General features: G+C 43.5%; 1 protein-coding gene across 3 annotated transcripts in view; it reads right to left on the bottom strand.

Annotated features, from left to right (window-relative positions):
* The window catches only part of Cdk6 (cyclin dependent kinase 6), a 199042-nt gene that overhangs the window by 41587 nt on the left and 132830 nt on the right, over positions 1-24625 (bottom strand). For 2 of the 3 annotated variants that reach the window (XM_050129963.1, XM_050129964.1), the window contains exon 5: positions 13812-13939. In XM_050129963.1, coding sequence (XP_049985920.1) covers positions 13812-13939 — 128 coding nt within the window. The remainder of the gene's footprint in view (positions 1-13811; positions 13940-24625) is intronic. The other variant, XM_050129965.1, reaches the window with a different exon arrangement.

The raw sequence follows: 24625 nt of genomic DNA, 5'->3' as shown, positions 1-24625 counted from the left end.
TAAATGCCCAGTTTCTTCATCTATGCTTTCAGCTGGGTGCAGAGCACAGCCCCCCCCCCTTGGAGTTTTCCTGGCCTCAGATCTGGAGTTCCTTACAATGCAAACAATTCTCAGCCAAACATCAAGGGACAAGCCGTTCTGTGTTGCATGGTCTCAAATGTTTACTGTTTATTCCCTTGTGTCCTGCTGGGATTTTGTTGCTGCCATTATTTCCCACCTAGGTTTATTGTCTTCCTATTGTTGCTGTAATTAGCTTTGTGCCATCCCACAGTTCTGCGTGGGTGGAAGCCTGCGTCCCAGCCACTTGCCTCAGTTGGTTCTTCGTTTAGCCCTGACATCAAGTTAGCAGCAGAACTGCCTCATTCCACACGTCGTAGGAATAAATGTACTTCCTATCTTGGTCCAGTTGTTGGCTAAAGTCAAATGAATGTGGTTACAAAACTGACTGATTTCTTGCTGGCTATAAGCCAGGGCTCGTTCTTCATGCCTAGCAGCCTCTCTCTAGTTCCTGATGTGCCCCCTACACATCTGGGCATCCAGCTCAATTTATCCTGTAAGCACTCCAATGTTCTCCTCTGCCTCTGCTCTGAGAAAGTTCCTTCCTTCCTCCCTATAATCAATCTCTCTCTCTCTCTCTCTCTCTCTCTCTCTCTCTCTCTGTCTATTGTCTATCTATTTCATGGTTAGACTGGGTCCATCTTCCTATTCTAAGGTTTATACTCTCACACCTTCACTTGGCTGGGACTCTTTAGCAATGAGCAGGAAATTATGTCAATACCTTAACAATGGGTAAGGTCTGAGGGAAACTTCAATGTAACCTCTAAATAACTCTAATAAGATATAAGAGCATTCGCATATTATGAGAACATAAATGCTTTTACGGTTCAATACTTCATAAACTGTATTGATATTATTAACAAATTTTGCTCATGTTGAATATTAATTAATTAGATTTTTGTGCTAGCATAGATTATCTTTAAAGAGAGAAATTTATGAGAAGATGCCAGAAATAATACCAGCACGAGGAAAATTTCTCCCAAAGGCCGAACTTCATGTGCTTGTATATTCTGAATTCCTGAACTGTAAGTTCCAGTGTTTACCCTTTGCGGCCCGCCTTCCGAAGACTGCGACCTGGCGATCCACTCTGTCTTCATGCATTCTCACCTCACCCATCTCCCTTTCTAGTTCATCTTCAGCTCTTCATTTGGACCTGGTCTTCTTCTCTGTGTTTTGAAAAGGTCTTTAGAGAGAACGTTGCTTTTTTAGTTACTGGCGGGCTAAAAAATGGCTTTAGTCATATTTAATTAGACCTTAAATCTGATGGTACACTCCCGCCTGAGGGTTTTTTTTGGGGGGGAAATTTCTGAAGTCCAATTACAGGGTTATTCTCATAATAAGGACTAATAAGTCATAATGAAATTATTTGCTTTTAAGCCTCATCCAGACGTTGTTTTGAAAAATATCCTCACCCAACCACATTCCGACAGTGTCATTACTATGACTAGTACAGGCAGGTGAGGTCTGCTGGAGTCCTGATTCTCCCCAGGCTTTGGGGGAGAGGTGAGTGCCGGGTCCCAGGACAGGCTCAGCTTACATCCATCACACCATGCCATTGTGTTTCCAAGTTCTAGTCTCGCCACTCCCCTCAGCTTTCTCAAATACGTCCAACTAATACTTGAAAGTTTTACATTCATTTGTTTACTCTGCGTGTGGGTTGGGAGGGCACACACAATGGAGGACAGAAGACCACTTTCCGCCTGCTGGCCTCACCTTCCTACAGTGTGTCGTGGGATTTGAACTCAGGTCAACAGGCTTGGCAACAAGTGCTTTTATTGGCCGAGTCATCTGACCAGCCCTCCAGTTGATATTTAATCAACACACAGTTGGGGAACCCTCAAGAATGTGAAACTTCCTGCTGCCTTCCCACATTGAAGACGACGCAGTTGCCTTCAGCTACAGATTTTCCTTTTGCCTCCACAAACACATGAAGATTTCTTTAGTCTCAACGGGCTGCTGGTTAAACAAAAGAGAACTACAGAGAAACGAAAGAGAGGCCAGCTTGGGCTTTCAAAATCTTTTCTTGTAAAACTTTGAAATTAATTTATTTGATCCTTGTTAGCATTTTTCTTCCCTGGACGTGCTGTGTTGTCTCTGAAGTGAATTCCATCGGCTGTGTCCCTTGTAATCATTTCCTTCTTTATCTTATAAAAGGAACTGTGTAATCCTTAGACTTCACATTCCACATCTCTGTCTTGGTCAGCAGGTTAAGCATAGATAGAAGTCACAAGCAGTCCTGAGGAAGAATCTCGAGACTGATGTTTAGACAGAAGATTGAGTCCACTATCCAGGCGTTCTGGTGGGCAGATGTGAGTCTCGTACGACTGCATCTACTCAGCTCTGAGTGCAGACAGAATCTGAAGATGCCAGGACAGGCATGAGCGGCAGCTTCTGTGATAATCCAGCCCTGAAGCCCACCCAGAACTGAAATTATAACTTCTGAAATCCGATTTTCTAGTTGATTTGAACTGTGTTTTCCACACTCATGGTTAGAGTCGGTGATCGTCCACGCACAGCGCGGACTTCTCTGCATGGCCAAGCCTTTTTTTTTTCAGGATGGGAACTGTTTCTTTGTTGATAGTCTTGATTGCTACTTCATGGTCATCAGCTCGTCCAGGTTCCTACTTCATATCTGCCATTATTTCACCGTTTGAAACCCTTGGTTGTTAGTGCTGTGACCCTATTTCCCGTCACCCCACCACACTTGGTCCCAGCAGTTGGCTCCCTTACAATTCCACATCTTCACCTCTTTTCAGCTCTGCACAAACAGAGGATGTGCGATCCATGTGGCTTTAGCTTCCGTTTTACAGGAAGTTGTCTGGCAGTTTTTGTGCTACTTTATTGATTTTTAGCAATTTTCTTTTGATTATTTTTCTGAATAATTACAATTTTCTGAATTTTCTTTCCTTTGAATCTCTGGAAAGTTTGCTTTGTCTTGCTTAGTAGTCTTCCCAAAGTTGCACTGTTTTTCTTTTTCTCTTCCCCTTTTTGAAGATGCCGGGGCTCTACATCAATGAGAAGAATGTAGCTTTGGTCAACCAGACCCTGGAGAGCTTGACTGAGTACTGCCACGGCAGTGCCCGAAAAACCAGGCAACCATAAAAGCAGAGCTTCACGTGACGGGAGCCACAACTCAGGAGTGGTGGGCGTGCCAGGCTAGGTGCAGAGCCAGTCTCGTGTTCCTGTGAAGTCTTCCCACTGCTCTGCCAGGCTGTTCCTCTTTTCTTGCAAAACATACAAAAGTGGAATTGTAGACTAGCAAATGACACTCCACATTTTACTTTTCTCTTTCCACATTCTAAGAGAAGCAATTTATCCATCCAAGCTCTCTGTAGTCAGTGCAGATGTAAATTTTTGGAACTCACATTTCTTGTTTTTTGAGGTGTTACTTTATTTTAGTAATCCTCCATGTTTGGAATACTATTGCTCTTACATCTGCTTTCACCCGCAGATAACCCTCGCTTCCTCTGGAAGCCCGACCTCTTTATTTCAGGTGGTAGAGGTAAGTTCACAGTACCATGGACCTCTCAGCAGGGACAGGACCACACACATAACAAATTCAGGCCGCCATTTGTTGTATGTGTGTGTGTGTTGCACGAATGCACACTTAAATAGGCAACAGCTCTTAATCTTTTATTTAGTTTTTTTAATATTTATTTATTTATTATGTATATAATATTCTGTCTGTGTGTATGCCTGAAGGCCAGAAGAGGGCACCAGACCTAATTACAGATGGTTGTGAGCCACCATGTGGTTGCTGGGAATTGAACTCAGGACTTTTGGAAGAGCAGGTAATGCTCTTAACCACTGAGCCATCTCTCCAGCCCAACAGCTCTTAATCTTATTAGATCTGTATGCTTAAATTTCCAAAGGAAACTGGTGCAAGACACACAGACACACACACACCCCCTGAAACCATCATGCGCTATTAGAGAAGGCAGGGGTGTGCGATCGTGCTGGATACGCTATATTTTGAATGGTCAAAATAAGAAGATGAGAGAGCAACTGAAGGAGCTGATGAAAAAGGAATAGGGAAAGTGGGACAGAAAGAGGAAGGCGAGGGATGAGGAGGAGAAGAAAAGTTGAAGGGAGGGAGGAAAGGAAGCGCTAGTATTTATAAGAAAATGCCCAGTGATTCTCAGCCGACTGGAGTTGTTAAATGCCACCTCTGCCGTTTGAGGGGAAGACCAGACTGGAGACAGAAGGGATCTGGTACCCAGAGGACCCTGAGTGCCAGACAAAGAACACAGCAGCTGCCCGATGCAGCGCCCGATTGTTAGCACTACCTATCTCTCGCCACACTTCAACATCTGCTGCAATGTTAGCACCACGTAAAGGAAACTCTGTGAGCATATCTTAGTGACCTTGATATTCATCTAAGATTAGTTGATTTACTCCCCTTTATTATCCTGTCTAGGAAATTTGCGTGAATGTTATAAAACAACCAATACATCTTGCTTTGAAGGAGCTGCCAAGGCCAGATTCAACATGGATTAGAGGTTCACTGGTGCAGCGAACATCACTTGGCACAAGTCGGAAAACTTTTGGTTTCTATCATTATGAAGCATCCTCTGTTCATCTATTAGAGAAGGTGAGGAGACTTTTGCCACCCACTAAAGGTAAAACTGACTTCCATGCACTTTCTCTGCAAGTATTTTATAATTAAGAGTGGGTGCCTCCTTGCTTCAAATGAATTATTTTTATCCAACCTCAGCCTTGAGGTTTGAGACTGAGTCTGAGCCTTTTCCTATCTAGGAGTGGCTGATGGAGGCTACAGTCACTGTACAATACAGACCTGCAAATCAAAACTGCAAGTAAGGACATCACCTGGGACTACCAGCGAAGGGAGGGTGGTCGGAGTCCATCACACTGTCCTCCAAGCAGACACTGTAACGTTCTGGGATTGTCTCAGGACTGCCCTGGGCCATGAAAAACCCTCCGAGAATCTGTTGAGATTTACCTACATTTTTTCCCTTTCCATTGCCCAACTGATTAAAAAGAAAACCCACAGTGAATGTCGCAGCTCTCTCATGCATCACCGGGCTTCATAACGGCTTCGTAAGAAATTACCAAATTTACATGTTTTCAGTTGGAGTCGTTTTGGGTAGATGAGGTAACCAAAGATTCCACAGCATTCCCATTTTGTTTGATTCTTCACAATCTATATCCTCCTGGGGAACTTGGGGATTGAACCACGTGCCTCACAGACATCACACGTGCTGGGCCAGGTCATCTACTGTTGAGCTACACCCCAGCTCTAAGACAATCTTTGCTAATTTTCGGAAATCTCAACCAAAACAGACTTTAAGCCTTTTGAGGGTAATTCTGTTTATTTAGCAGACGTTTTAAATGTTTGTTATCTGACCCTGTAATTTGGCTTCTGCAATTCATCATATAGAAATACTTGGGTAAGTTTTCTATAAAAATAAGCTCCCCATTTCTTTTTTACAGCAACATTGTTTACAGCAGTGCTGCAAACAAGGGAGCAAACAAACTTTTCTTGTTTATCAAAGGGACATTATTGTTAACTTCTTTTTAAAATTATAGCTAAGTCGTGAACTAAATGGACAGCAAGCTTTTGATTGGCTTAGTGTGCAACCATTTCTTTGTTTACAGAAAGGTATGTCTACAGTTTTAATAGTCATATGTACACATATTTCTAAATTTATAATAAAGAAGACAGGAAAGCATGTTCAGGGGGTTACCGGGGGTTGATAGGAGTATAAAGAAGAAAACTCCACCCTTATACTTCAGAGCCGCTTGGCATTTCACAACCAAGCTGTTCTTTAAGAAACACAGCAAACTGCTATCTAGATCTACTAACTCAACCCTTCCCTTGACAGCTCTTGTTTCTGAAAGGGGTGTATGGAGCAAGATCGCAGACAATGAGGCTTCCAAGGTGCAAAGCACTGTTTAAAGAGACCACATTGGGGGCGATCTGCTGGTGTTGATCAAGATCAGCTTATAAACATGAATCGATGCCCAAGATGTGTTTCCACAGAGGCAAAGTATGATGGTGTTAACTGTGGACATTACATACACTAAGATTTCAGAAGCCCGCCACAGTCAAAACGAGGAAAGCAAGGGACTGTACGCAGGAAGTATCTGAGGACTCTGAGGCACAGCAAACTCTAGAAGACATTAGGGTCTCGAGGTCGATGGCTTACCCTCAGTCACAAAGCTGGAAGGGCTGGAGCACACACTGGGAATTTTGGGCCCATGAAAGAATTCTGTGACCCCGATTTCCTATTGCACCTACGGTGGAAGACCAGTGTATTCAGGAAGAACATGGCAGAGAAAGGTTCAGTAAGACAGCTGCAGACAGGACTGTGGGGTAAGAGGCAAACTACAGTGGATTCCTCCCGAAGGAGGCAGCTCTTGGTACTTCTGAAGAAGATGGAGGAAGGCAGGTGGGTGCTAGGAACAGAAGGGCCAAGGTTTATAATATTAAAAAAAACTTTAATATTATGTATATATCATGTGTATGCTTAGTGCCAGAAGAGGACATGGAATATCCTAGGCGGGATTATGAACAGTTGGGAGTCACTATGTGGGTGTTGGGAACTGAACCTGAGTCCACAGCAAGAGCAGCAAGAGTTTTTAACCACCAAACCATCTCTCCAACTCCAAAGACAGAGGTCTCTAGGTAGGAAAATCTTGAGACACATTGTAGGGCCGAATAATGAAATCTTGACAAGGCCCATATAAAGTAGGGGCTTTTCAAAAAACGTCTTGAAGCCCAATAATCCTACATTAGTTGGGTTAAGTTTTGTGAATATGTGATTTATAGGAGTATGGAGTCATCACAGACACAAGTTGGTGAGAAGCAGGCTTGGCAAGTGACTGTCCCAGACAGTGAGTGTTAAAAAAGACCTATGTCAGGGTGACAGAGTTGGTGTTGGAAGGGGTGAGGCCCGAGGCCCAGCGTAGGCAACTCACAGAACATGGACGAAGAAAGATGAAGATGGGTCGGAGGTGACTCTGAGGACCGATGTGCATTCCACCAGAACAAAGGGAGAAGAGGCAGGTCTGAGAGGCCACTAAGGAAGAGGTACCTTCGGGAGGGTGGCAGGGAAAACCGGCAGGGTTTTCATGGTGCTGGAGTCCACCTGAGGGTCATCTTCATCTACATTTTTACATGTAGCTTTATGACATGGCGGATGAAAAGAGGCTGATGAAGGGAGAGACAGGGTAGGCAGGAATGTGCTCGTCAGCACCAGGCAGCCAGGCAGGTTGCACAGAACGAGAGGGGAGACATCCAGAGGCTGCAGGTGTCAAGTTGTACACCAATCAAGTCCCTGGATGCAGCGAGGTGTCAGAGGGACTTGGCGGCAGATATGACTAGGTTCAGAACCTCTTCTCATCACTGATGAGATTGGCTGTGGTGTTCTATATGACTCAACCTTGCTGGCCTCGAAGCGCACCTTTAAAGTGAGGTGGCAGCGGAAGACCATGAAGCTACTCTGAGATTTGCACGAAACTGCAGTTGAAACCATTGGGTGCAGCAGGTGATTCACAGTAAGTAACCTAAACATTACCCATCACTTTACAATCTATCAGTTTATCCATTGTTATTGTACATAGGACGTGTGTCGAGAGACTCACATGCTTAGATCAGAGGACAACTTTGCAGATTTGGTTTTCTGAGGATCAAATTCAGGTTTGCAAGCCAAATGCCTTTATTGACTGAGCCATCTTGCTGGTTCCTACCTATCATTATTGTTACTGGAAAGGACTAAAGGGTGAGCCAGTGGTGAAGAAGGGGTCGCTTTATATATGTGTCTTCTTGAAAGAAGTTTGTCCATGAAGGGGAGGACAAAGTAGAAGAAGCAAGATCGTTTACAGGATGGGGAGTTGAGAGCTGGTAGATGGAGCCTCTACTAAACCAGAAGAAGGTCACAAATGAAATGCCAAGAACACAGTTCTAGGGATTTGCCTTGACAGAAGCAAGAGAAGCAAAAGAGAATCAGAAAGCAGATTACTCTTCTGAGAGGGAGAGAAGGCACGTCCTTGGATAGCTGCAATCATCTCAACAAACTGAGGTGAGACAGAATGCACAGCCATGAGTGTGGGGTCAGCGGGGTCATGAGTACCAACAGACAGTCTGCCAAGGGAAGGGGACTAGAGGAGACAGGACATGCCTATCAGGAGCCAGCTAGTAGGCACTGAGCAAGCTTATGGGCTCAAGTTGCCCTTCTTTATGTCTGTAGGCAGAAATTTCTTTCTAATCATGGACAGTTTAGACCAGTATGTCTCAAGCTATGGGTTGTGAACCCCTGGTAAAGCTCTATCTCCAAAAATATTTATACTACTATTCATAACAGTACCAAGATTGCAGCCATGAAGTGGCAACGAAAAATCACCCCAGCATGAGGAACTGTGTTAAAGGTGAGTGTTAGGGAGGTGGAGAAGCACTACTCTAGAGGATGCTCCTTCAGAGACATCTCTCTGAGAAATGATGAAAATCCACAATTCATCTCAAGAGTCTCTGAATGCTTACTGCTGGTTGGTGGAAACAGAAAATAAAAGCTGAGCGACTGGGTTGAGCTAACTGGACTTTTACATTGTTCTGCCTGCCAGCATGTGAAGCCACAACCTTAAGTGGCATTCTTTCTTGCTCTGTAGTGTGGCTCCATGCTAAAATTTTCTGGTTGATACAATTAAGACTTGGAGTTGGGAGTATGAAAGGAAAAGCACAAATATGTTGAGACCGGCAAAATCACTACCAGAGCAGTGGATTCTCAGAGGCGACAGGAAACATACACACACACACAGAAAAAGCTGATCTCACAATGGCACCATGAGGAAAAGTCTAGGGTAGCAGATTTGTTGCAGAAAAAGGATTCTGAGACTCAGAGTAGAAAGATTAACAAAAGTAGAAAGAGCCAGAATGGAGGTGCCAGCTGCTGAGAACAGAGACGGGAATATGAGAAGGAAGAGAGAATGGCGTGGCAACAGGACAGCTGAAGACAGGAGAAGATAAAGTCCCAGCTGTGGACAAGCCCATAGACAGAGCCAGGAGAGGTTTAGGAGGCTGGAGAGCTGTGAAACAGTCTGCAGGGCCAGATCCAGTGGCGTCTCAGGATAAGCATATGTGAGAGTATCTTCTTGCCCCAGGAAGAACTCTCCTGGATATATCCATCACTCTGCCAAGACTGGGCCCCTTCATCTGGGTACCATCTTGGGTGTTTCCTTACCCAAGAGAATGCATTCAGGTGATTCTTTAAAAGAAGACCAAGGAGAGGGGTGTCAGAAAGTCCAGCCCTGCACACTTGTTTACACATGTCGCCTCAGCCTGAGGTGACAGGTTTTCTCACCTCCTGAGGCTTGGGCATTTAGGGCAGTGAGTTAAGTACTTCATTTCCTTGATGTCACTAGGAGTGCAGTCAGAGATGGGGACCCACCAACAAAGCAAGCAATGGAAGAACTGGCAAGGCACTCAGTAATGTTTTCGACATTTTTCTCACTGGTCATCGAGTCACAGAAGACTCCCGGGCAATTACTTCACAGAGATCAGTGACAAGTCCAGAGAGGCCACCAGACGAGGGGCCAGAAAACCATGAAGTCTTGCTTGTTTCCTGCTAACAGTGACTGTATTTGTTATATTCTTCTTGATGGAATTTGGCATTTTGTAGCTAAGGATCAGCTGACAACCGAGTATTTCTAAGAATCATTATCTGTTTGCCACAATCTCCATATTCATAGAATCAGTAGCATATTTTACTCTTTTGTAATGTGCACTCTCTTTTTATGACTTTGCTTTAACCTGGAAAACCCTGTAACTTTCAAACCATAAACTAACAGTTCTAGTCAAGACCACAAGGCCACCAACAGATAGTGGAGAGCTAAAATAATTAACTTATTTCACCACAGAGTTAAATGGCACCCCATCTCCCCTTGTCTCCCACTAACCCTCCCATCATTTCCACTGCTGATCACATTCCCAACCGTTTCAGTGTAAAAAAACAACTCAATGTGACATTTTAAGATGGGTCACTTACAAAGAACCAGAGAAGGAGGATTAAGAAAAATCTATCTCAAAGAGCAATCAGGGTTCCCTGCCCTGTGGGAAGTCCGAGGACCACCCACCTCCATCCAGGTCTAGTAAGGTGAGCATCCAAACTGCCTAGGCTCCCACAAAACCAATAGGTGCAGTAGGATCAAAAACCTATTGCCACTGTTCTTGAGGTCTCAGTAGTCCTCATTGGTCCTTGACAGAAATCTTTAATAAATAAAAAAAAAATCTATCTCTAATCCGTCTTGTAGAATGCTTCTGTGGGCCAGTGCAGGCAGTTATTAAACTACTCAGATTGACAAATGGCATTTAACTTGCTGCTCTCAGACTTCTTTATTGAGCTTGTATTTTCTAGGTATCAATTTGAGAATAGAAAGCATGCATCTCTTGATAATGTTAATGATAATCAATAAATCTTTCCAGTGTTAAGGAGATCAGAAATCAAGGTCATTGACTGTGTGATCTGCTTTTTCACCTCAAAAATATCATTGCTGTTCTCTTTTAGTAATAGATAAAATACTCTAAAAAAAATACAGGCTTTGTATGTTTTAGTAATGTCAGGAGCAAAAACATGACAGAGCAGAAAAATCAATGCTACAGTGTCAGGCAGGCTTTGATTCTGACCTGGCTCTGCCATGTAATAGCTGGTGTTCCTGATTAAGTTATTCACTCTACTTAAAAATAGTCCACATCTCTACCCTCTGGGTACTGAGCCTCGGAATGGGGCCTGGTGAGACAATGTATGTGAAGGTCCTGGGCCTGTCAGAACACGGGTGTTTAACTAATTCCCTTGGTTTATTTTTTTCTCCCCAGGTTATAAAGGATGGCAAGTTTTGCTATGCAAGAACGATCACTCCTCGAAGATATGTATAAATAACTAGGATGTGACTATCCCACTTTCATTGAGAATTCTTCCCACAACACCCCATCCTTCCTAAGCCAGCTCTGCTTATCGATGCGCCATCATCACACACCCTTCACTAGGACTTATGACGGTCATCTCTTCATCGTGGAGGAGTTGTATTACAGGGTTTTGACAATGAGCACTCTCAGCTGGTGACATGTGAGGTCATTTTAGAGAGGGTAGACATGGACTGCTTTCTAATGATCTTGGTATTTATATAAATTCTAATGTCTATCAGACAAATGACCAATTATACCAAAGCTATAGCTTTATATATTCTTGTTTACGGTGAGGCTAAATAAAAAAGTAAGCTGGTTTAGGGTAGTAAAAAAGCTAAGTAAATGGGAGTTAAACGTCCATAAGGATATAGCAAAAAACAATGGAGGTAATAAAGATAATATGATGTAGAAATTACTGCCTCTGCAACAAGTAGGAACACAAAATAAACAGGTATCAATATTCCCTAACTTAGATGACCCTACAGTAATCAATGAGTATGCTTTCAAGATCCTGGGCTTGAGTTCTCAACAGGATGTAGACAGCATCAGGAGTCCAGCAGGATCCTGCTGATGCTAGAGTACTGGGCCATGCCCAGACATCTGGGTAAAATGACACGGATAGCAATGTGAACTGAGCAGAAACAAAGATCAAAGCCTACATCCATGTGCAAGGCCAACCAGCAGGGCCAACCAAGCAAGGGATCCTAGGAAGGTTAGCTGTTTGGTCTAGATCTGCTCTGCTTATCTTTAGGACCCGACCCAGTTTCTGCTACTGTTTCCTCCTTCAATCACTTATTTCTCCCTCAACCTTTAATGTGTGCCGTTAGGAGAAAGGGAACTTCCCATGCCCACACTCGGAGGAGCCAATGGGTCTCTACCCAGTATCTTACTCTCCCAGTAAAGTGCAGCAGAAGATTGGCTCTAGCAGCAGCAAGCTTCTTCTTGAGCCTCCTTTCTCAGCCCCAATTCTGAGGAACATTTCCCCTAGGAAAAGGGTATTTAAAGAACCAGCAATAAACTGTTTCATGTATGTTCCGAATTATGGAAGAGCCCTCAAGCTAGGCTGAGAACCTAATTATCAATTCACACTAATGACTTAGGTGGAAATATGTTCAACTTGGGGTTGAACTGTTCCAAAGGCGGGTAACACTCAAGACTTAAAAATGTAGCCAATATCTTACTAGTGAATGCTCAATCCTAATACCTTAAGTTTTATCTCTCTCTCTTTTTTTTTTTTTAGCATCTTCAAAAACAGATTTTTAAAATAATCAGTCATGGCTAATTGTGGAAAAACAACTGACCTCTCCACCCCCAAAACAGGGACCCCACTTTTACGCTTGAGGAAAATTCTAGACTCATAAAGACAATTCCAATCGGCATTTTTTTAAAAATAGACTCTTTAGTATTAAGTTATCAACCGGATAGCCTGGGGCACCTGTCCTAACTTACTATCCTCTACTTCTGGGTCTTAATCCCATCTCTGGCTTTTAACCTAAAATGCTGCACTCTCGTTGGGTTAAAGAATCATCTGGGCACATTTCAAAAACAGGATTCCTGGCCCAACTCAGTAATGAATCAGAGCCTCAAGGGAGTGCTGGAGACACACATTTTCAAGTACTGCCTATTTCTGGTAACACCATCATCTGATCTCATGGTTCTTAGCCTGGTTCTTATTAGGATCAAGTGCAGGGCTTGCCAAAACACAGAGAGGTAGAACCTAGCCCCAGAATCCCAACTCCGTAGATGTAGGATGGATCCTAAGAATCCCCATTTCTAAGAAAAGCCCAAGTAATGATGAAGTGCGGCAGGGACCACCCTTCCCAAAACAACCTACCGAAGGGCGAAGCCAGCCTAGCTGGTAAAGTGCCTGCCTAGCAGCACGGGCACCTCCAGTGCCAGTATAAAAAGCCAGGCACGATAGTTGAACATGTAATCCCAGCGCTGGTGAGGGGAGAAGGGGTGGGACCCCTGAGGCCAGACAACCTAGCTTCTTAACCGGCTAGCCCAATGAGACAGCTGCCTCAAAAAACTGTGGATGACACCAAAGTAGACATCTGGTCTTCACGGGCATGCAGTATACACAAGCTCTTCTTCCTCAACCGTACCAAGCCCCACTTATTAGCCTGGTTGCTTGTCACTGCAGTTTCGTTGATGGGTAATTTTTATTTTTCCTGCCCCTCTTTTTTAAACATTACTAGATTCATATCTTTGCTACTTCTTAGATGCCATTCATTCATAGCTTCTTCTTACATAAAGGATTAGTAAAAGGAAACACTAGGGAGAAACTGGCTATGTCCTCAACACGCAGCAGCATGAGTGTGTCTTTGCCACAACCCGCTCGTCCCGTGAATGACAGTGAATTATGCTGGGGTCTAGAAGCTTCACAAAGCTCACCACACACACTTCCTCTGGCTATAAGAGAGAGCAAGCCACAATGGCTGACCGCGTCTTTCCTCAGAAAAGAAGCTACCAGAGCTACATTCTGAACATGCTCAGTGGGAATACACTTCAACTTCCTCACTCACCTCCTGTGAGGAAAACAAAAATAGAAAGGGACAGGTCAGGGTTAGCTCTCTGAGAGAACTTTACTGTACTGTTTGCCTATTTTCTGTGAACTACTACTTTCACATGCGGGGTGGCCCCGGACATCACGTAGCTCTCTCACCAGGGCTGAAAACATCTCCCGTCTGTGGTGAACACTTAGAACACAGAACACACAAAATCCTGTCTGAGCATTAGATCCCCATAGGTGGGAATAATCGTGATCTTGCTGAGATAGAAACGCCACGCTGCCACTTTAAAGACTGAGGGTTCAAAGAAGAAATGGAGTTCTTACTTTCTGCGAAACATCTCTGCAAATATGCAGCCGACACTCCAGAGATCCACGGGCGTGGCGTAGCTGGACTGGAGCAAGACTTCTGGGGCTCGGTACCACAGTGTAACAACCTGTAACAGCGAAGGGATCTGAGCATGAATGAGGAAGCCAGCTGTCGAATTACATGCCAATCCTGCGTGGCTCACGGACAGGATTCAAGTCATTATACATCATGGTAATAGCATGACAAAGACACAAAGTGCATAGGACGTGCTCACAGGCCAGGAAATTGCATCACCCCGCACCCTGGGCTCCCATATCAGACTGTCTTCAATGGGACGAGGAATGGCAAATAACACAAGTTTCAAAAAGTAAGTAAAAAATAAAACAAAGCCAAAACTCTTATCGCAAAACTCCCCCACTTGAGACTTCAAAACAACACACGAAAAACAACAACGGCTCAATTCCCAAGTCACTGTTGTTAGAAAACGCAGAGACTCCAGTGGTTGCTGGAGGATGACCCTGAAGTGCACAGAGCATCCCAGGCCAAGTCAAAACTGGTCTTATTACAACGCTGTGGGGAATCCAAACAAACTTCCCTACTGCTCTTTCAGCAAGCAAAACCGAGGAAAACCCAAGTATGTGCACCCAAGATAAAAAAGTCACTTCAAGGATGGGAGCTGCAATCCCAAGAGCCCATTCAACAGGAAACATGAGAGAAGCACAGCTGGAATGCTCAGAACACCAGGTTAAGGCTTCAGATTTGCCTGTGTGTAGGGGTCAAATGCTTCTCTGCTCTGGAGAGGAAAGGCAGGCACTCGACAGGTATCTAAGATGAGGGTGTCCTCTTTATTGTTAGATACTCCATCAATATCTTTCACATACTTTAATACACATTTTACATAATTCAGATCCTCTTATCCTCATTGTTTTGTCTGTGTTACTATATAGATTGCCTGATATACTGGCTTCATAGGCTTTGATCTTGTGTTAGCTGGTGTTTGCAAGTCGCTAAAAACGTCTCCCATCAATTTCCTTCTCTCCTTGTATGTATACATTGTTCTCCGCACGGGATAGACTTTACTCAGCTTTCAATGAATGTAAGTTGCTTGACCCACAGAACATGGCAGTGCTGTCTGAAGCTATCAAGTCTAGTTCATAACGTAGTTTGCAGCCTGGCTCTTTCAAGGGTTTGCTCTTGAGACGCTTCCTCTCGGGACCCAGCAGTGATTCTGTGAGAAGTTCACAGAGATGCTTTGACAATCAGTCCCTGCTAGGCTCTCAGCTGAGAGCTATGTGAGCCATCCATATTGGGCAACTGAGACCAGTTTGTCCCCCAGATGACTAAAGACTACTGAGGTGAGTCCAGTCAGCTTACCAGAGTATGAGCAATAACAAAACGGTGTTGCTTTAACTGTTGGGGGTGAGTATTCAGGAACACTGACAGTTCTCTCACCTCTTCATCCCATAGGCTTTGCCTCAAATTCCCCCACTTGGCTGATAGCTAATGGAGGAGACTGTATGACAATCATAACAGACATGGTGGCGCACCTGGGAGGCTGAGGCAGGGGAATCATGATGAGTTTTAAAACCAGCCTAGGCTATACAGTTGAGACCCTATCATAAAATAACAACAAAAACTTGGAAGAATTATGGTAATATAATAGCAATAAAAACAAAATACAAACTGAAGGAAGACCAACTGTCTTGGTTGTCACCTGGCTTTAATATGTTTCTTTTTGGCATCTTCATGGTGCTTTGACATCCTTGATAACTCTTTTTTTTTTTTTCTTAAGAAGCCAGTTTCATCTTTGAACATAGTCCTTTTTATTATTTATTATGTATACAATATTCTGTGTGTATGCCTGAAGGCCAGAAGAGGGCGCCAGACCTCCTTACAGATGGTTGTGAGCCACCATGTGGTTGCTGGGAATTGAACTCAGGACCTTTGGAAGAGCAGGCAATGCTCTTAACCACTGAGCCATCTCTCCAGCCCCCATCCTTGATAACTCTAGTCAAATGCTAGACTGCTTCATTGTTTTCAACCCCGACAGTAAATGGAGCCATCTGGAGAACTTTGAGAGAAACGAAGGTGTCCAGACATTCTGCTACCTCACCGATGGAGGGCTCTTATTTTAACATCGAGGAAATGCTTAGTGCGATTTGAAATCCAACAGTCTATCTAACAGCCTATAACTCTTGCTGTCACACATTTGTTCTCTCTGCTTTCTCATCTCTGAAGCTTTTCCTCTCCCCCTCTCCATGTGTGGGAGTTCTGTTTGTCCCACAAGGCCCAGTCTCATGCCAGCAGCACCCTACATTCACTGCTGCCTCCAACAGAGCTCTGTGTCTTTGCAATTGTGTAAATTAAATTTCCTCTTGGTGAATGGGTCGCTCGTGCTTCACCCTCTTCACAAGTTGGTTTGATTAGGATATATAGTTTCTCTATAAACTCTCCCTTCTAATTTTAAGCTGTATTGTCTTTAATCTGCACACAGTATTTCTCACTGTCCGTGCCTTCATTGCTTGTTGGCTGAACTATTTTGTGTGTGTGCGCCCCTTATATTTTCCCTTTTGACATCTGTCAGGTCTGCCAAGAGTCTAGTCATATTATTTTAATGGCTGAGTTACTTTATTTATTACCAGAGACTGTAACCTGTCCAATTCCTATTTCATTGGCTTTAATTTTGTTTTCTTTATGACCACACCTGCTTGCTGCTGTTGTTCTGTGGGCCATGAAAGAGCATTCTGCATTAAGTACAACCTTTACCAATAAGACTGTATGTCTGTAAGTGCTTGCACTTTTCCATAACTGTCCAGTTTTAAAGGAGGTCTGAGCCTTGTCACTGCCCCCTCAACTTTCTAAACGTTTATATTTCATAAACATTTGGCCTTACATTTTAGGCAAATATTATCTACGGTGATACAATATTAGTAAAGAAATGAGAATTCAGATGATACACATAGACCAATATACAAGTCGTACTTAATTCAGTTGTAAAATGTAAAGAAAACAACACATTCATTCAGCAATAAAATAAGGTAAAACAGAAATTAAAAATATAAAGGCTGTACAATGAAAAATAATACATATTGCTATTGAAGACCATAAAACCTAAACAAATGCATAACAAATCACAACAATGTGGAAACGCCATTATGATAAAGGTAATATTAATATGACAAATAAGAAAACACAATGATGTTGGGGAGAAAACCAACTCTTGGCCCAAAGAAATAAACCAGAAGGTTAACGAGACAAAAACACTAAATGAAGTCCAGAAAGAGACGGATTTATAGGGTTTGACATACCCACAGGGGAGTTGGTTAGGGTTGAGTATCATACTGCTTAAGGGGCTTTTATTAATCAAAAAGAAAATAATACAGTTGAAAAGCAGCAAGCAAAGTCAATTTATAAGAAATGCAAACCGCCAAAGATGGTGTGTGTGTGTGTGTGTGAGAGAGAGAGAGACAGAGAGACAGAGAGAGAGAGAGAGAAAAGGGGAGGGGAGGGGAGGAAAGGGGAGGGGAGAGAAATGAGATAGCTCAAGGAAATTGAACTGGGGTGGGATGGGGGTGATTTGGAGAAATTAGCAGAACAATATATTGAAAGCTTTACACTGCAAACGGTCACAACTCTTTGAAAAGATAGTAAGTCAACATTTATAAAATGAATAGTACACGTTCCGGATCTAGTATTCTCGAAATATTTATATTACTAACAAACAGTCATTCCTAAGGATGTTTATGCCAGAGTAATGACTGCTAGAAGAGCATTATTTATCGTTCAAAAAAGAATGGGATTGTTTTCATCTCGTAATCCTGCTCACACAGAAAAGATACCCACGAACAGTGTTGAGAGACTAATTCTGAGTTCTGTTGCAACAGGTTCTGGTTTTTGTCAAAATGTTATTTATATATAGGTGTGGACATAATGTGCCTAGAAAGAGTGTCTGTATGGCAGGGGCATCAAGCTTGAGTGGGTGTCTGTCACAGAGCCTGGGAAGCCACACACAGACAAGAATGCGCACAGGGCTCTGAGTGGGAGGCAGTGTGGTTAGCGAGCAAGCTGTCCTTCAGAGCTCAGAACTGGGAATGCCAGATAATTGAGTAGCCTGGCCCCAAACATGCAACCGAGAAGGGCTGGGATTCCGGGCAAAGGTTATCTGATGATCTGCATCCTCCTGGAAATCTCGTGGAGAACTTTTACTTCCAAACACCCACGAACCAACAGGTAAAGGCAGGCTGAAATGAAACCACTAGTGGATATGATTTTGAATTTATTTTGAAACATTTAATTGTGAGGTTTTTTTTTTTTAGGTAAGTCTGTGAACTGTAGAAATGCAGCGGCCATTGGTGTAAAATTATTTCCTTGCACCATGACTTGAGAGAAAGATTGCTGTTCCTTCCCAGCAAGGACCATGACAGCACTCTGTATGGGATGCCAACAACCACTGACATCCGTATGATGAACGCAGTGGCGTAAGAACTAGACTCAACTGGAAAGAGTTTCCCTCAAGCGAAGGTTTGCTTAGTCTCTGTACAAATTATCACAAAGCAGAAGTTAGAGGAATTAGATTACGCTCACACCCTACTTGAACGTATTTATCTAAAGATGCATTTATTTGGAAGAGAAATTGAGTTTTTAAGATTAATTCTTCGACTTAATTCTCAAGTAGACTAATAGTCCCAACAGTCCAAGCATCTACATTTAAATGTAGCAAAACATCACTTTTTATAATAAGGTAGCATTTTCTAAAAAGTTATCCTCTGGTTTATGTAGTATTCTCTCTCTCTCTAGCATTAACATCTTATTTTATATGACTATTCTATACTGTCTAACTCAGAATCCTTCTATTTTCATATTTTATGATTTTATGATTTTAAAACCTGAAATTCTGCATGATTTAAAGTATTTTATTGCCAACAAATCTAGTTTAAGTCTTTGAGAATGAAGTTAACACATTTTTTCTGTCAGCAAATACAAATTTGTTTTTCTTAGGAATCATTTTATTTCTGTCTGTGGAAAATTCTGATGGAAAACTACCCAATGTACAAGCAGTTTAAGTCTGTACAAGGAGAAAGGCATTAATTACTAATTCAAAAGAGTTATAAAGAGTGAAATGTACCGATAAAAATGTTTCTTGATTTTATTACATGAAATAAAGACAATTCCCAAACATATCATTAAATTTTAGTTCTCTGCAGTCAATAGTTCTAAATTTCCTTAAAAGCCAAGGTACAATGCTGAGTCTGAATCTGAACGCACTGTCATGGGAGGCAATGAGCTCAATGCGTAACAATCAAAGCTGAGAAATCTGTGACAAAGTTGCTACCAAAGGTAACACTGCAGTTTTCCAGCAAGCAATGGTAACAATAGGAACTACTAGCGAGTCTGGCTTGGGCAGGCTGGAACAAAGCAAACACCATGTTTATTACAATCATTACATGTATTAACAGCCTCTAGAGGTGCTGAGTGGATTTGGTAGTGGGGCAAGGGCTGACGGGAAGTTCAAGGGTGTTTACATAAGTCAATATATCTGTTTAAAGGGCTTTGATCTCTATTCACATTTTTTTGAACCAGTTCAATAACACTAAGATAAAGTAGAGCCAAGGCCGGCACGTCAGAGTCAACTGTTCCCATTCAATATTCTACTTAGCGGTCACTTCCCTTTCACCTGTGGCAATGGCAATGGGCTTCACGCTGGGTGGCCACAGTTGGTAGAGAGGCCCTGGTGAAGGACAGGTTGGAGACCTTCCCTTTGCCTGTCTGGATGATCTCTGCCCTGGGGGTGGTCCTATCTATCTGCCATATGCCTTAGTTCCTTATTGGGGTTGCCCACGGGAAGTCTTGGCAAGAGTTCAGACCTGGAGCATGGTGTGCTGGTAATTTTTTTCTCACATCTGTTTTGACACATCCATTACCAACTGGAAGAGCGTTCTTCTGCACCATGGTTACTTGGCTGTTGTGGGGTCCACGGTTCCCATTAGATATCATGACTTCCGACCAACTGGCCTTTGCTTGTGTGGGATCCTCTAGATCTGAAACTCTGCAGGTCTGAATTCTACAACGCACCAAAGGTTCTCTGCCCAAGCCTTTATTTATGTAAGTTCCCAATTTTATTATTTGTGTTTAAGTATAGGTTGCCCAAGGTTTCATTACAAAGAGCAAGCCTTATACCTAGATCAAAGCAAACTTCAGCTAAGTTCGTTACGCACTCTCTCTCTAAAAAAGGCACCACGTTAGCAAGGGACATTAGGGTCACACAGCACACGGCAAAATGATTCGGCAGAAGAGCAAGTGCAGGTAAGAGGCATTGCAGGGTCTTATGTATGGAATACCAGGCTCAGAGTTCCTCCTGCTTTCTCCTCCTTCAATGACTGCTCTTTTAGGTGGTCATTTAGGAGGTCTCACTCTCACAAGGAGAGCCTCAAATCCATGCTGTACCAGGACTCTGCAGAGGACCACACCTATGGTGACAACTGTATCTTGGACATCACCATTTAGTCCCTCCATAAAAACTTCAAATTCAATGTGCCCGCACTGCCTTTCATCTCATATTTGTTCTTCTACTTTTATCCTTTCTTTTCAGAAGAAAAATTACTCCCTACCACGGTGTGCCGGGAAATTTTACATCAATCTGAAGCAAGCTAGAGGCATCTGAGGAGGAAACACAACCGAGAAGATACCTCACAAGATATCATGCTCTAGTCTGGCCTGTAGGACATCTTCTGAATTCGTGATGGGGGGCTGCCAACCCACTGTGGGTGGTGACAGCCCTGGGTAGGGGTCTTGGATTCTGTAAGAAATTCTGTAAGGCTGAGCAAACCAGTAAGCAGCACCTCTTCATGGCCTCTGCATCAGCTCCTGTCTCCAGGTTTCTGCCCTCACTGCTTTTGGAGATGAACTGTCATATGGAACTGTCCTCCCCAGGTTGCTTTTAGTCATGGTGTTTCATTTAACAGTAACCTAATCCCAAACTAAGACACCAGGTTCTCTGATGAACTCCATGATCAACTTACCCAGAAACTTCGAGGTTCTTCAAATGTGCATCTTGTTTCATGCCTTTTAGCCTTTAGATAATGCTTAGCTGCTCCTCTACAGGGTTCAACTCTGAACCCCACCTTGCCTAGTCTATCCCCAAACATAAGGGATCCCAGCTCTTACCATACCATATCTGTTTCACTGCATCTTTCCAGCTTAGCAGACCAGAATCAGCATCTTGAGAGTAGAGAGCCAGGAAGACTGGTTCAAACCCAGTGCTATGCAGTGTAATACACACAGCAGATATAAAGTGCATGTCTGTCCTAACGAGTGCTTGAGTAGCAGAGAACAGAATGGAAGGTTTCAGTATTAGGAAGGAGAAGCCAGGAAAGCCACGGGGTGTGGAGCTGGGCTGTGTTATCATACTCAAGCTGAGAGTCCAGCAACACTATATTTAATCACCAGATGGCTTTTTAATAAAGTACCAGGGCCACTTTATCCTTATAAATTAAGTTCTAAAATGCCTGACAGGCTCAAGCTATTCTTCAAGCTGTATTGTTTAAATTTCATCTTAAATTTGTGAAACTTAAAACAGTCACAACTTGCTAAGTGTCTATTATGTTTCAAGCAACAAATTCATCCTCTTTGCAAAAATATGATATAGCATAGCTTTGATTTTGACAATAAACTATCACCACTTGATTGCTCTCTGCCTTCACCATAGAAAACAAGCAAATATTTGTAGGTATTCCTTCAACCTTTCCAGATAAATAGAAATGAAAATTAATCCGAACTCAGGATATGGCAGGCTGCAGAGTTCATCGCTTGCTCTGAAAAGTTGTTTTAACTCTTAAGGAAATCTGTATGCTTTGGGAGACCACATAATTACGCAGGCTTCAAAGAGAATTAAAAAGCATGATTTACTTTGCTATAGAAACAAATGCCTCTGCCGTCAGGGCCCACTGACCCCCTTGCACTGTGCTCATCTTTGCACAGGCTGTATGTGAAACCACTCCTGAGTTCCAGCAAGCTCTGTGACCAGTGGGAATGAGGAGGGAAACGCAGCGCAGTTTGCAGACAAAGCCCAGGTACACACTCTCCAACATCCTTGAACTCCATGGTCATTGCCTTCCTTACATGGGGATGAGCTGGAGATCCTTGACTGAAGGAGCCACCAAGTTCATTGCACAGCACTAGACCCCATCGGTCTGCCATCTCCTGCATGCCAGAGAAGTGTACACAGAAAGAGAAAACCGGGCCTGGATGTTCCAGTTAACCTGGGTTGGCAGAAACAGACTCACGCAGAGACAGCTCTGAGTATTTTGTGTCAAATGTCAAAGGAAAGAAATAAAGGAAACATACTTTTTAAGATTAGGATGTCCCGTGCTGTTCATCTGGCTTTGTTAAAACTGCAAATGAAAGCATAGGACAAAACAGAGAAGAACAAAGATTGCAGCACCAGGAATCCCAGACAGACAGGGAGACGGAGACCGCAGCACCAGGAATCCCAGACAGACAGGGAGACGGAGACTGCAGCGCCAGGAATCCCAGACAGGAAGGAGAAACTGTTGAACATCAGGACGGACAAACTGTAGGAGTTTATGACCTTTTCTCTGAAGCTTAGGTTGTTTTTGTTTTTGTTTTTTTTTTTTTTAAATCTGATCTGAGGTAAAGACAGAGCTAGGGAAAGGGGGAAGGAAAGCCTATGTGAAACATGGCGGATGTATAGAGTTCAGCATTGGACATATCTTCAGCTTAAGGTTGTGGGCAAGCAGCACTGACCACTTCTAGCCACAGGTAAGAGCAGGCAGACAGAGGAAGGCCATGACAAGGAGCTGCTTGAGTCAGGACAGAAGCAGGGCTGGGGCCTCCGCTCAGGCGAATTCTTGCTGTGCAATGGCTGACTTCACAGTTCATTCCCGTGGGGAGGTCAGATGGCTGCTGGGAACTGAACTCGGGCCTCGCACTCGCTAAGTAAGCATTGCACCACTAAGTTCTAGTCTCAGACCTACTTTGATATTTTTCCCCTTGAGGCAAGATCTTGAGTATATAGCCCTGGCTAGCCTAGAACTTTCTACATACACCAGGCTAGCCTGGAACTTGCAGTGATCCTCCTGCCCTGTCTCCAGAGTGCTGGGATCACTGGCATGCTCCACCATATCTGTCTCAGATGTTTCCTTTCAAGCCTTTTGTTCAGTTATCACTTTAAAACAATGCTTTTTTAAAATATCAATGTTTCTAGAGCAATGTAGGTTTACTGACAAGCTGACAAGAAGATGTTCTCCTACAGTAATGGTGTCTGAGAGGTTCTCACTGATTGGTCACCAGTTGGAACATCAGTGCTATGGCTGGATCCTGGATAGAGGGGAGGGAAAGACTGCTTACCCACAATGCCCCGTGCCATGCCCTGCGCGAGGCCAGAAGGCTGGAATGAATGGTGGGCATGCTTCTGTTGGTCCTTTCTTGCATCCCTGTCCTTCCTCCCAACCTTGTTCTCTTTTTCCATTCTTCTACCTCTGCAAATAAAGTTGCTAACCAGTTCCTCCAGTCGGGACCGTCCTCAAACTCACCCCTCACCCATTTACAGACCTGACAACATGGGGCTGTAGAAACAGGCAAAGGAAAATTCAACTTGGGAGTCTGGCTAGCACTGCCTACTAGTTTATAATGTAATTTTTGGCCTGACCCTGCCCCATTAACCAAATCTTTAGGCTTAATGACTTTCCAGAACACAGTTTATCTTCATGGATATCATGGCAACAGTGTGACACTATCTGATTTGAAAGCTGCTGAAAACAAGCACTTATCTCCTGTGAGCACCGAGGAGAAAGGCACTGATAGCTAACTGTAGAACACATGAATCCATACTGCTAGTGGGCTGCAAGGCTTCTCTTGAACCTGTCTCAGTTTCTAGGAAGAACCACACAAATACCAAGGCCCTCACACAGTATTTCTAAGTACATCCGCTCCTGGGAGGGAGACATGTGTGAACATAAAAGGCAGTGTGGCAGGTTTCTCACCTAGACGGGGAGCTGCAGCTACTCTGTGCTTAGGGCACTGTGGTTGCTGCATGCAAACACTGCAGGAAAGGAAAAGTACCCGTCCACGCTTGTGCTAAGCTTGGCTTTGACCTCAGTGCCAATTCAAAGAAAAGACTTTCGCGTTTACAAGCATTTCAAAGAACGCTGCTCTTTCTAGAAACCCACGGCAGGTAGAGTTTCTTTATCCTTACAGCGGGTGGTTGAAGATGTGTTTACTGTGGTGTCTAAGGAAACGTGAAGAACACAGAGGACTGTTTATCCTCCAGGGGACGAAACATCATCTTAAACCATCACCGTGGATACTTAATACACAGGGGACACTCCTAAGTGGCAGAAGTAGAAGTAGGGTCTAGTGATACCCTATGAGTCTTCTGGAACATTCTGAAAGAAGTAGCAGTTCCCTGCTCTGTATTCCCACAGTATCCCTCTCAGACCCTGCTCTGATATGTGGTGTGACCACAAGAATCTATTTCCACCTGTTACCCCACAGAACCAAATGCTCTAATGACATTACTTCCTTTCATATCCCCAATACTTAGGTTTTGCTTTCTGTTACTCCAACACACTATCTGAGGCAATCAAGTTATAAGAGAAGAGGTTTATTTGGCTCACAGTTTTGATGAGTCTAGACCATGACAGGCTGGCCCTACTCCCTTGGGTCAGAGTAGACACACGTGCAGCAGTGAACTGCTCACATGAGGAAACGGGCAAGAGCTAGAAAGGGGATGAGGTCCCACAATCATTCCTGGGACCAGGCCCCCAATAACCTCAACACCTGCCTTTGAAAGTTCCACAGCTTCCCAGTAACC

This window comes from Alexandromys fortis, unplaced genomic scaffold, assembly GCF_014885135.2.
Source record: "Alexandromys fortis isolate MF-2015 unplaced genomic scaffold, M_Fortis_MF-2015_v1.1 scaffold_310, whole genome shotgun sequence".
NCBI lineage: Eukaryota > Metazoa > Chordata > Mammalia > Rodentia > Cricetidae > Alexandromys > Alexandromys fortis.
This window is presented reverse-complemented; position numbering and strand designations above follow the sequence as displayed.